The 13,670-nt window shown below is 45.4% G+C and overlaps 1 protein-coding gene across 2 annotated transcripts in view; it reads right to left on the bottom strand.

Annotated features, from left to right (window-relative positions):
- Window positions 1–13,670, bottom strand: part of CNKSR3 (CNKSR family member 3) — a 1,181,575-nt gene that overhangs the window by 903,442 nt on the left and 264,463 nt on the right. Inside the window, exon 13 of one of the 2 annotated variants that reach the window (XM_069607749.1) lies at window positions 3,684–13,664. The exons of the other annotated variant lie outside the window; for it this stretch is intronic. Within the exon in view, the coding sequence (XP_069463850.1) occupies window positions 13,366–13,664 (299 nt within the window). The 3' untranslated portion in view covers window positions 3,684–13,365. Of the gene's footprint in view, window positions 1–3,683; window positions 13,665–13,670 lie in introns of those variants that run through there. 2 annotated transcript variants of the gene reach the window in all.

Raw genomic sequence — 13,670 nt, 5'->3', positions numbered from 1 at the left:
CGGGATACTAATAGTGTGCAGGGGACGGGAGGGCTCCTACCTATGGATCCTCTTTTTCTTCTCAGTACGGATAGGTACTTGTGATCCTGTGCCAGGATTACGTTTCCTCCCCCGCACCTTAAAAGGTTACTTAAAACTATTTATAGTCTCTTTTCATAATATTCTTTATACAGGTGTGTGCATCTACAACCCCTTTCACTGCCACAGGGAATATATCACCTTGGCAGCCTGAAGGTTTGAGACTCTTGATGAGGTTTTCCACTTTCGGTAATGGATAGTGGCGAGAATTTGAAGGGGCGGCAAGGTATTTATGCATGGCGTATGGTCTTTGGCGGTTTGACGAGGTCGGTGCTAATGTTAAGTATTTTCATTTGGATTTTGGTTTGTAGCTTTGAAATGTTATCAAGTAAGGCTACTTGGATCTTGGTACAGTAAACCAAGCCTTATTATTAGCACAGGACTCGGAAGGTGGGATAGGTGATTCAAGCTCTCGATTTTGAAGAGTTCTTTAGAGTCCGATTTGGCGTTGGAAATTCAGTTATAGATTTCGCTTTTTGTTTGGTGGATAGCTATTTTTTTGTGTCTTGGCCGGTTTCGAAAAGGCATCTCTGGTAATGGCTGTGGGTTGGTTTTTACAGGCCGATTCAGCCTTCCTTTTATTGTCACATAAAGTTTTTAAGTTGGAGGTGAACCAATTATTGAGATGAGCTTGAGGCTTGGCTTTTGTAATTTCAATGGGGCGATGGCGTCAATGGCTTGGAGTAGCGTGAGGTTGTAGAGATCCACAAAGATAGATGGGGTTGTAATAGTCTAGGAAGGGTTGTAGTAAGTTTTCCGTCGTGATGATTTTATCTCGTTTCTTGTTAAAGACGGTGGAGCCATGAGGCTAGTAGGAGGGGGGCGTGAGCAAGGCTGCATGGAGATTATCATTGCATGGTGGTCAGTCCAAGCGCATGGTGTAGTGGAAAGAAGGTTGGTTTTGCAGTTAAGGTCAGCTATCCAGTCATGTGGAGGGGAAGATGATGCTAAATCAGATGGCAAGGTGATCATCCCTTATTAGAGATTGGAAAGGCTACTGTGAGAACCTGGTTACTGAAGATGGCATGAGGTTTATCTCTAGTAGATAGAGTAGGGCCACTCACCAATTGTTTGCATTGTATAGCCCTGTGAATTTCCACAAATGAGCCGATCAAAGGTTTGTTCCGTTGGTCGAATCAGATATTGAATTTGGCACGGACACAAGTATGCCAACCATAGCAGAGGAAATGTCAAGAAAAACATCAGTTTGGCTACAGTGGGTGTGGGGACATGTTAGGTGAGGAGGAAGTAGCGCCTCCATGGAAAGTAGTTGGTGGGTGCTTCCTTTTGCATGAAAGGTGGGATTCACTTTGGTCTCTGTCTCCTTTTTAGGCAATTGGCATAGCTCTGTGTCTGGGTGTTTATTGACATTTTCTACCACAACAGATTACTTGATGTTCTATGAGGGGAAAATAGCACGCAAATATAGGAGATTTCCAGTATAGAATTTGCATGAGACTGCTGCGATTGGATTTGAATGTACACTGATCAGTATGCAGCTAGAGTCTCTGAGGAGCGAGTCCCCATCTGATAGATGGGCGTAGTGGGATGTGGGTGGGGTCTGCCTGGCATTGGTAGATGGTTGTTTTGCAGTCTCCTGTGAACGCCGCGGGTGAATGGGTGGGCACGCTGCAGGCGACTTGCTGGTAAGAGGTTTGGGTGTTTTCAGTTTGTTTATGTAAAGATTTGCATAGACCTTTGGTGTATTGAGGTTTCTGTCTGAATTTGATTAGTTGGCTTGTAGTGTTTTTTTATTTTATTTTGAAGGGCGATGCTGAAGTACATGGCTTTGGTTATGTTGTGAGAAATGTTAACATGTCACTGTTGGGACTGATCCAGGGTGGGATCAGGTTTGTGGGTGCGAGTTGTGGTGCAATGCCTTCAGTGAGGTTTTTGGAGGGTATGTAGTAGTGTGTGGCTTGGCGGGTCGAGTGTGTATCATGTGGGTTGAACAGTAGGGCTGTTGTATTATGGGAGTCTAACTGAGGAGCACACTTAAGACCAATTTCTTTAGGTCTTGGTTCGTGGCGACAGGGAGATGGTCCTCTGGTCCCAAGTCACTGTAGAACGATGATTGATACTGTTCAGAAGCATTGATTGGGGGTATGAGTCGCCCGACTACACAACCTTTTCTGTGAGGAACCTCCAGTCAACGTGATTGTGTAAATGTGGGTGTTTAACCATTTGACTGTGGTGTGGCAGTAGAAAGATAATCAGGTTTTCATATTGCGACTCATGTCGGATTCCTCTCGCTACGGAGTACTGTAACAATACCACCCGACTTAATAGTACTCAATTTCTGATCTCCAAAGGATGAAGAGTTGCATAAGCCCTGCGATATTCAGGCTTGCACCATATCAGAGGAGATTGGAATGATAGTTAATGTGTTAAGCAAACAGAACTGACGGGTGGTCCCTAAGCAGCAAAATACATTTTAATTTAGTAGGATGGCACCAATATGTGGTCAGGTGGAAAATGGGGAGAAGTTATCTGACTATTGGATGTCCTAGCGTCACTGAGTGTGTGGGATGGTGAGGTCCCGAGGATGTTCCCTTGATGTAGGATGTTGCTTGAAGTGCAGTGGCCAGTTGTTTATTGCAGTGCGTGTGTGTGAGAAAGTTTTATTTTGTAACAAGTGGAATTAGGGCAACGAGGTGTAAAACCCAGCAAGGTGTACAGATGCCAATACATGCACATTGGCCCACAATATTCGGTTCAGTATTTGGTTTGAGTGATTATTTAGAATCGGGAAACAGGATTGTACAGGTTGGGGCTACAGTGCTGTACCATTAACCACGTTTGGGATCTCACAGTTCCAAAGATGTAGTTCGGAACAGATCATTACTTTCCAATGAACTGCATGGGGTTCCTGATGTCCCGGGAAAAAGCATTCTATTGTCCAAGCGTGGTTACTCATCTCTTGGTTTGTGGTCCATGTAGTGGCGTCTGCTGCCGACCAATGGCTGTAGCCGTTTTGTTGGGAGGTGAGCAGCATGGTCCACTTTAGAGATAAAGAGGAGGATATATTCACCAGGAGCAGGGGGGATTGCATTAGTGTGCTCACCTGGAAGTTCACTTTAAGGTCAACATCTCGCATTACCCCTAGGTTTCTCACTCCGTTTGAAGAGTGCAGATTCAGAGAAGAACTTGCCATTTAACTTGATGCTCTTGAGGCTCAGCTAGGCTGCTACGGCTGGTAAGCACTTACACAATGATCTATCCTTCGGTCAATGGCGTACCAGTGGAGCTGTAGGCAGGGCGTTAGCGAACGGGTCCATAAGATGGATGCCGTTTGGAAGGGTGGGTATGCTGGGTCATGGGAAGGCGATCGTTCGGAAGCAGAACTTGCTAAGAGGAGAGCCTTGCCTGCCGTCTTGGCTCTACCAAATCCAGCCTACCACCATGGCCAACCATCGAAACCCACCACACACAATCCAGAAATCCATTTGCAGTTTGTGTCGCAGAACAGAACACGCGCCCACTAAAAATAATCAATGTGGGTCTGGTACTGAGAGACTGCGACAAGGAAATGTTGAGCATTTTCGACAGTAAAAGAATAGCTCTGCCCCAACTACTTCCCCCAAGAAGGCACCAGTGAAACAGACTGCGGAAAAATGTATTTTTTTACTGCTTTTTGCGAATACATTTTTTTTAAATAAGTTTACAACTTGAAATGTCAACTTTTAACAAACGAATCCATGATACAGTTACATAATCCAAACACTTTTACGAGACACACCTAGCCTTCTTTATTGCATGTTCTCCTAGCAGAAGTAGGTAATCTAGCAGAGGCACTGTTCTGTTGCATAGTCTTGGAATGGGCGCGCCCGGTTATTCTGCCGAATGTTGGTTTTGGTTTCAGGACTGGATGGAGGCAGGGGAAGGAGGAGAGGTAATGAAGTCAGGGTAAAGTTTAAAGAGAACGAAAAGCTTCTTCGCAAACCTGCATCGAGTTCTAATGTTAGTACGGCCCCCCAAAAAATGGGAGCTCCAAGGCACTTTCAAACAGTCAGAGGTGTGTTCACCTGGGAGGATGTACATAGGCCTACCGAATAAAGCACATATTGCAGACATGTATCGGTTACGAACCTTGCAGACTGCCCCACTCTGTCTCCAAGGGGAGTTAGACAAGTACATTTTCATCCACACTAAAAGCACACTATGGGGCATACACACTGTTATAGCTGTACAACATCATGAACAATATTTTACGACAATTGCATATTTCTAATCTTAAAATAATCACCGCCCCTGATGGCTGAAATAAAAAAAAAAAAAAGACAGTCAGGTAGGGGAGGTGAGGTTTGGGTTTAAACTTCGAACAATTTTACTGGCTGCAAAGATGGCCACGTTCCCACATTGGGCTCCCGCTCGCTGTGGCTGTCATGTGGACAGCGTGCCGCAACAGGCTGGTGGAAAGGAGATTGGGAGGCAATGATCACACATCAGCTCCCCTTCCACTGACAAATTATATGTTGCTCTCACCCAACAATTCGGCTTAAACCCTACAATGTCAGAAACTATAATTACTGGAATATCGTCCAAGTATGGAGAAAACTGCAAAAGCAACCTGCATTGAATGTGGGGGATAAATCTAACACGGCCTCTTCACGAATCTAGAAAAAGCGGTTGTCCAAGCTCCTACAGACGAGTTTGCGCAACCAAACGATCAATGCTACTTCCATCATGAAAAGTTGGTATACAGTTCAGTAATGGCACTGATCTTCTGAACCCTTTTCAGCAACCAATTAAAGAAAAGGTTTCCACATGGAAGCAAATCCCTCTGCAATTGCTCCCGACAACTGTTCACATGGACGTGTGGGGTAATCCACCGGCAATGTGACCGGGTCAGATCTTTGCGCCCTCTGTCCTGATACTTCTGCAGTATAAAAAAAAAATATGGCCTACAAATTCGATTCCAACACGTCATTAATTCCATAGGCCAAATCCGTTTTCCCAGTTTGAAATGGAGATCTTCAGTGTTAACACACCATACCACTCTGTCATAACCAAATTACATGATTCATCAACTACAGGTTAATCAAGCTTGAGAAAATATGTCAAAAATTTAATTTCATTGATTATCTTCACCGTCCTCCCGCAGATCATCTAAAATTGGGTTCAAATCCATGTGAATTACTTGCAAGATTGAGATCAGATTTTTCTCTGCACATTCTCCCCTCGCCCACCATGGACGACTCTAAAAACAAAGGGGTAATTTCATCATTCAGATACAAGAAGGATGACTGGACAGCTTCTGTTCTTGCGCCGCTCTATGGAATGCACTTCCCTGGTCTTTGAAGCCTTAAGATCATCTGATTGTGTAGCAAACCGTCACACATTTGGAGCTTTCCGACGGATTTCAGAAAAGCATTGAGAGCAAACGTAGACCACAAAATAGGATTCCTTGGCGCTGGTTGGGGTTAAGGAGCCTCAGCAAGAGAGGTACAGTTACTGGAGGTGCGAGGAGGGAGGACAAAGTCAAATCTTAATTACCCCCATGTTAGGAAAGGAGATTGATGTCTTGAAGGAGATTGTTCAATAAACAAAAAAGGCCCTGACATCGGAGCAAACAAGCCAGCCGAAACCGAGCGCCTGGGTGCGGATTCCGTGACTCAAGAGAAATTTTGGGTGTTTAGGCACACCCAAAGCACCTTCCATACTCTTTATACAGATTTGAAATGGCATGCATGTACCAGGGAGACTGCTCGTGTCAGCAGTGTTCACATGCCAATATCAACATTTCCTCTAGTAAACCCCACCAAGAAACACATCCTCTATACCAACAATTCACACCATGACAAAGAAACGGGTATGGCTCAAACAGATTATAAGTTTCAACACAGCAGAACTTTTTCTTACTCGAACTTCCAACTTTGAAGCAGTTTTCCAACCAGAAGAATATTTGCAAGGTTTGAACTACTCAAACCAGGTTTCAAATGAAAAGGTTGATGAGCACACTGCTCATAGGGAGCAGCACCTCTGAAACATACCCAAAACATTTTGAATAAGGGAGAGGTTTAGACTTCATTAATGAGAAATACACCAAAGTCCAACAAGTGGGGGGTCTGGCTTGCCTAGAGTAGCACCATCATGCCATAGCCCAAAACGGTAGAAGGTCACCTCCATCTTAACGTTAGTTTGGAAAATTTGAGCCTCTCGTGTAATTAATATGGTGTTTGCAGCAGCACACACTGAAGCTTTGAAAGTAGACAACCGGTGCTACAAAGTTACAGAGGGTAATATGGCCGACTCTGAAAGATTGCATTACCTTGCAGTTTCCTCCAGCAGTGAGAGAAGATGCAATACACGAAATGATCTAGCAGGAGTGATGGCTACAAAGACAGAAGCCCTTTAGCAGGAGATGGAGAAATAACAGGACGGCAAAGGCACATACGCAGACTCGGTCAAACATTGCATGAACATTAATATCCCACTGCTGTACACACTTCACTAGGAGGATGTTCATTATAGAAATGAGCAATGCTGCCAGGCAATTCACTTGGGCAGTAGCAGCTACTATTTTAAAGAATAAAATGTCTTGGGTAAAATAATGAAAACACACAATCACCAACATTACAAGGCAAGGCATATCCCTCTTCAACCCTTAACGCCCAACATTTGGTTTTGTCTGGGGGTGCTTCAGGGTAGCTTTTCGGGACACTGCAACTGAAAACCGAATTGGTTATCACACAGGTTACCTGCAAAGAAGCAGGATTCTGGTTTGCAGAGGAGAAAACTCCCTGGAGCAAAGATGAGATTCCAGAAAGCAAATGATTCCTTTCTGGTCAGGAACTGAAAACCTTCGAGATCTGCCCAGACCTTGAAGCACAGGACAATTTCAAGTACCCCCTGCAAGTTGGCAGAGTGGCTGTCACGCAAGTCTGGGCCATTCCAGGAAACAAGGCTATACCTCCTGCACAGGAGCCTCAGTCAAACAAAAGGGTGAGTGCAGAAGTCCTCACACAATGAGGGCTATGAACTCAAAGAGCAATCTCAACTGGCATACTCACGACTCATCATGGGTCACGCAGGTGGGGAGCAATACGTATAGTCTTGCCAACGGGCAAGAGCTTTCCAATAGAATAATAACCAGGCTGGCCATATCCACCACTGTACTTCAAACAAGCTGGACAAATGTGGAAGCAATCTTGTGCAAACATTTGAAAACTAGGGTACCAGATAAAACAATTGACACAAGTCCACTACAGAAATACAACCAGCCAGCACTCTCGCATTCCTCAGCCAGAAATTGAAACGCCCATGAGGAGACAAGATTTTGGCGCTAACAAAATGGAGTGATGAAAAGGATTATTTTCTTAAGGGAAGCTCTGTTGGGGAGAGAAGACGACCGCTACATTGGCACCGAAGAATGCAGCCATCAAATGGAACCACAAGAGGTCAAATGTTTTGAGTTTCCAATGGGTTTCCAGTGGTGACAGTATCACAGTTCTTAGGAACTTCATATTGCTTTAAGTTTGAATACCCAAAAGGAAAAGTACCATGAAAAACAAACTTTAATTTCAATCGACATCCAGCTGCTTTTGAGCACTCTTTCCCCAGAGAATCTTAGGGGAGGAGAAACAGGACTAGGACTGCATTGCAGTTCGACTATGACGTGTCCAGGAATACCTTAATGGCCGCAAATTTCCATCTCTGGAAAACATGCACCCTCCATAGTGTGAGGGAACTTGGGAGGGTTTCGGGTGATTTAGGGACAAGCTACTGGAGAAGGAAACCAAAAGGCCTGGGGAAGGAGACGGCTGTTGGCTACAGCTGCTGTTGGCTGCAGCAGTTCACAACCACCCTGTGAAGTATTTTCTCTTCAAGACATGAACATTTCTCAGTGTAGGGCAAGCAAGTGAGGGTCCAGTATATATTAAATAGTAAGCATCCTTTTGGATCACCCACCGTCTAAGCAGAAGTTACTTTTGTTTAAAGGGCTATAAGATGATGCAACAGAGGTCCTGTTCACCTTTGGACGATTAAACTAGTGAATACAAATGCCCGATTCCAGTTCTCCACTGTATATAGGCGAGCTTTGCTATGCCCTGAAGAAGCAGCATCTCGACTCCCTCGTAGGAGGAGCATTTGAAGGGATCGGACAGGAAACTGAAATTTGTCGCATGGGTTTGCCATAAGCCAAGATGTGCCCGACGTCAAAATGCAGAATACTCCCAATATAACTCCTGCATAATGTCCCGAGGGAAGAGTATGACAGCAGAGACTTGCAAAGTTTTGAACATGGTGCAAGGGTTTGTCATTTCTAAACCTACACACCTGTGTAGAGCTTAAAGATCTGGAAAGGGCCCGTGGGAAGTCAGGGCTTCAGGAAGGGACTACGGCCCATAAGGCTCAGTGCGAGACAGAATAGGCCATCAATCTACATAGAACATCAGGCCACAAGCGAAAAAGGGGGGGGGGGGGGGGAATCAACCGCTTGCAAGTTCTACTCAGTGAACCTGGGATAAGCGGCGTGAGCTGCTAAATTCTGGACACAAATTACCTAAAGGTAAAAAAGCTTTCCCACAAAGACTTGTTTGCCCACCAAACTGCGAGGAATCCCGTACATTTTGTAGTTTCCATATCCATCAACTGCAGAGAGATAACTAATGTGCAGTATACAGTATGCAGACACATACATGGGAGGGATAGCTCAGATGCTTGCCTATGGCTTCTGGAGATGCAGCACTAGGACAACTGGAAAAGCACTGTCGAACGTATAGTCGAACGTATACACGCATCTATTGGGAAGTCCACGAAAACTCGAGAGGTGCAAGCAAATTATTTTATTCCCATTTTGAGAAATCCCAGCACACCACCGGTTTCAAGAGATCCCAAGTCTGCAATAGCGTGCACATCTCAAGCCATCTGCTATCTGCACCAACCACCATTGGATTCATAGCAGCAAAAGAGACCCTTTTATTGAAATTGGGAAACCAGCTGATCTATAATTATTGCATACTTAAGCAAGTGGGTAAACATTCCAGGTGGCACTGGGCTGGTTACTTTTGTTTCCGGGGGAGGCAGCAAGCTAGGCTGAAGTCCTACTGGGGCTAAAAGCCTTCATTTCTGCCCACTGCTTTGGCCAGCTGCCGTGGTCTTAAAGCGTTAGTGTGCAGAAATAGTGACTGGTTATCCTTCTGGGTTCCTTGCAAAGAATACAAATTGAGCAGCAGCCGCAGAATCTGCATAATGTCTTCACCAAGCAGCGAGCTGAAACTAACTACAAAGTGACTTGAGTAAGTAGGCTATGTGCGCTCTCAAATTTATTAACGAATTATATTATTTTTCTGTATATACTAGGCTTCGCTCTAAACGGTCTGCTCTTGTACTCCAAGATCATGTTTCTCCATAGATGAGAAGACTGTGTGCCTATCCTTCAAACAAGACATTTCACATCACTTAACCTTTCTATTACAACTACCATGTTCAGCATCTTTAAGGGAACTATTGTTTGAGGTTCTGAGGCCATGGAGGGAAGGCATTACCACTGAAGTGAACCCAAAAACAGCAGCCGTTTCTTGCCAGCTGCAGTGACTTGTCCCCGGGTACCAGTACACACGAGATGCAATCATTACCAAGCGAGTGGGCTCTAAATGGAGCAGCCTCTCACCTAACCACCATTCCCTCTCTGCGGCAAATGGCATCAAGCATCCAACAGAGACCCAGCGACGTTACCAGAAACAGGAGGATGAACACGGCGGGCGGCCGGCAGACACTGCTCACCACCATCTCTCAAGACAAGAATCTCAAAACTGGAACAGTAAAATTCATGGACGTTTAAGAGGTGCATTGGATCGGGGAGGGGGGGTTCATTTCTTGAGAGGTGCTTATTTTAATGAAAAGGCAGGCAATTTAGCCTCTGCGCGGCGAAATCTCTGTCATGGACGCCCTTTCCATAGGCACTTTGTGAAAGGCACTTTTCAAAACAAGTGCAACTTACGTTGTGTGGTCTGCTTTGCACTGTTCTGCAGTTTCTAGCGTTAGTTTCAAAGAGTGCTCAAGACCCCCGCACTTTCTGCACAACTCGGGCGCAACCAGAACAGATGGAATCCTGCAATCTGCAGCAAGCGGTAAGGGAACGCAAGTGGCACGCGCTCATCATGTTAACCAATGACTTGATCAAATACCAGACAAGACTCGAAAAGCTGCCATTTGAGAGCAAGCCTTAATTAGAATTGTAGGAAGGGCTGGCACCCCAGATCCAGCGAGGATTCCAGATCCAGCGAGGAAGTGAACCCCTAAGGAGGCGTCGTTCTAATGTGTCGAGCCGGGGCAAAACCATCATGGACGGGCCTTCTGGCAGGTGTGCTGTCGGCAGTGCAGCAACAGTCCATAAAGGCCTGGAACACATACAAGTATGTCAAGACAAAGTGGACACGGATACGGCAAGCTGGTCACAAACGAGCACATTGGAATCCATGCATATGGGTTGTGTTGCAAACTTCACCTGTTACCGAAAGGGCACTCCACAATGGAGGAACCCCAATCATTCTGATACAACAAGATCTGTCAGATTAGCGGGCAGGACTAGTGCAAAATGTGGTTATTAACAAAAGAAAACGGAAAACTGCAATGGAACTTCTGACCAACATGCAATGTTGACGGTAAGCATTTCCTTTTATACAATTCTTAACGTAAAAAGAAAATATATACAGATCAATATCTACAAATATACAAGTTAAATTATAAAAAGCAAGGCATGAGAAACAAGTTGTGTATTTCAATTAATTGCTTTTTCGAGTGCCAGTTTTCTTTCCTCCAGGGCTTTGCGCAAGTCCTCTGGCATCTGGCAAATGCTTTTTTTGTTTTTTGTTTTTTTTATTAAATCCTATACGAGGTCCATCCAAAATCGGATATTGAATAATAGTTGCCAGAAGCATTTTAGAAAAAAACAGCTTGATGAGTGCATGGGATCATGGATTGGTTCTCGTAGGCCTTTTCAGAGGTCTCTTGGTCCGGGGGCGCTGCAGCCATCGGCCTTATGGTGAGCAATGGCTGCCACTATTGAAGTATCGGATAGCATCAGAGGCAGGCTCTGATGACAAATAAAAGGACTGCTTAGCAATGTTCGCTACTTCCAGCCGAAAGAAGAAAAAATGTCCTACAGCCCGACGACCGTTACCTTACTGAATGAACCAGTCTCTCTACAGACAATTAGTATAAATGCAACAGGCTAGAGTTGGGGCTGGGGATCCATTTTGAATATTCATGGCAAAGGCAATACCAGCCATTTCATGCATGGAGAAGCCTGGAGTGGGCCTGGCACTGTGTGAAGTGATAATGAATGGGTGAGGTAGCATGCCCGGCAAAGAGGAGGGCTTATGGTTGCGGCCGTCAACAGGAAATATTTGTCTTGTTAAGAGACAAACCAATAACGAAGTGATAACTAGTCAGAGAGCTCTGCAGCCTCCGCTCAAGAGCTCTGCAGCCTCCCAATGCACTAGCAGGGTGTGCCCAGGCCCTGCCCAGCAGAAGATGGTCCACTTATCTTCAGTTGCCCCCATACCCTCCAATGTTCGAGACTTGATTCGGACAAGTAGTTCTAGACCTCTATGAGAATGGGTAGAGGGAGTGAAAGGGATCTCGTTCTATTCAGACACAGAACAGACCAAGAACCCTCAAACAGAACGTCCAGAAATGTTCTGCCACTCCATTCGCGCCCGTTCTCGGGAGCATCTTTGCAGCTCGAGGCCGGTGCGGTGGGAAGCTGGTTGTGTTCTGCTGCTTGCGCGGGACTGAATAGCTAGAGGATCTCGGCTACACCTTTTTAACCACTGTGAGGCTAAAATGACGCCCCCTGCCCAAAGCCTGCATCTAAAATGGGAAAATAAGCGTAGCCAGGCCTTACAGTCAGATTCTGTGATACTTCCATTATTTTCCCTTTTAATATAGTGTAAGAAACAGTCTGCAACTCTAAAGCATTGTCTGCGTCAAAGTCCAACAAGACAGGGTTGGGATTCACTAGGCAGTATAAAAAGCGTGAATTAGTGAAAAACGTAACATTTTATTTTCCCCAGAAATTCTTTTAAAACTGCACAGGGAATCGCTGCCCAGACTCTTGCATCTCACCACACAGCAGGCTACAGAAGAGTGGGTCCATTCAATAATATCCCAACTAGGGAGGGAGGGGGGGGGGCAGTAGGCATGGACAGGTCGGCCTGTGTTCTGGTTTCGTTTTCACCACAAAATGACTTTTTCCGTTTGAGAGCCAAACACAAAAACCGACTTCAACATAAAAAAAAAATAAAAAAATAAAAAAGGTGCCTGGTTGTTGTTCCTAGTCATCTCACCACTTGTGTGTCTAAAAATATACTTTACAGGATTTTGCTTAGCAAGCTTTAACAATTATTGAAAATATATTTATGTGGTTTGATTGTGTGCCCCATGGACACAACGATGTAACAAGTCAAGTTCTCAAAGTCTAAGCCACTTCCTACCTTATACAGTACTAAAAAACAACAGCAGCAAAAACACTTTGGTAGACAGCGAATTGGATTTTAAATATAAAAGGAAGACCGTGACAAAAGCTCAGAGCATTTCACTGTGGCTGCATTCTGAAGGGGCTCCAGTTGCGGGGAAGCCTGCGCGCCCCACAAGAACAACTGGTGAGTGCAGACCGACCAACATCGAACCAATCGAAAGCCAAAACCTAGGTCAACAAAACAAAAAAATTGTAGGCAGGAGGCAGATCCACAGTAGCCCCAACTTGTGTTTCCAGAGGAAATCCGTGGAAAACCAGGCACAAATGGTATCCCGCACCCTGTTGCTCCACACATTGTCAGTTCCCATCTGCATGTTTTTGTCAGTACTCTATTAATGTCCATTTGAGGAAGTCCGAAATCTGTTCCCACTACACCAGATCCAAAGCAAAATGGACGACTGATGCAGCGAAGACCCTTGAGGGAAGTACTCCGGCAGAGAAGTAACTTTGTAACATGGACCAGTTACATAAGCGGTGTCAAGCGTGCAGTTTACCGCTACATGCCATACTCTCCCTAAGTGCCACTTTGCTTCTGAAGCGTGCACTCAGTAGAACTACGAACATGTGAGGTCATGTGACGAAGGGAGGCCCTTTCAGCCTTTGACCATGAGCAAGGAAATCCTGCTCCGTTCTCGCCACCAAATCACCAAGAAACCGAACAAAGAGGCGAGGGAGGAGCGGAGCGTCCAACAGTCTTCCGATGAATCTTAATACTGAAGAGGAACGTAAGGCAAGTCCCACATGGGAGGCGGCGAAGGCACTGCGAAACAGGGACAAGGTAACCGTTCGCCAAACTGCCATTAGTGAGTCAAGAGTTTCAGCTTGGCAATCCAGCTAACCAGAAGGGAGGGTTCTGGCGATGGCGCTTTGGAGGGCGACGCAGCAGAGTTCCTTTTGGCTCCCTCCTCCTGGAAAGGCATGGTGGCGCTGTTGTGGAGATCAGCGTTCAAGAAGCACCTGCTGCCTCGAATGTAATCGGTGCCCCTCACTAGCTGCCTCTCACCTGGGGTCCGGGAAAAGTAATGTGATGTGGGGGTGCTTTCTTCAAATATGGGTGGTATCCGCTCATTGCTGAAGTATCTGCAGAGAACGTCTTCACCTGAGA

The sequence above is a fragment of the Ambystoma mexicanum genome, chromosome 4q (assembly GCF_040938575.1).
Source record: "Ambystoma mexicanum isolate Mex_15411 chromosome 4q, UKY_AmexF1_1, whole genome shotgun sequence".
Classification (NCBI taxonomy): domain Eukaryota; kingdom Metazoa; phylum Chordata; class Amphibia; order Caudata; family Ambystomatidae; genus Ambystoma; species Ambystoma mexicanum.
This window is presented reverse-complemented; position numbering and strand designations above follow the sequence as displayed.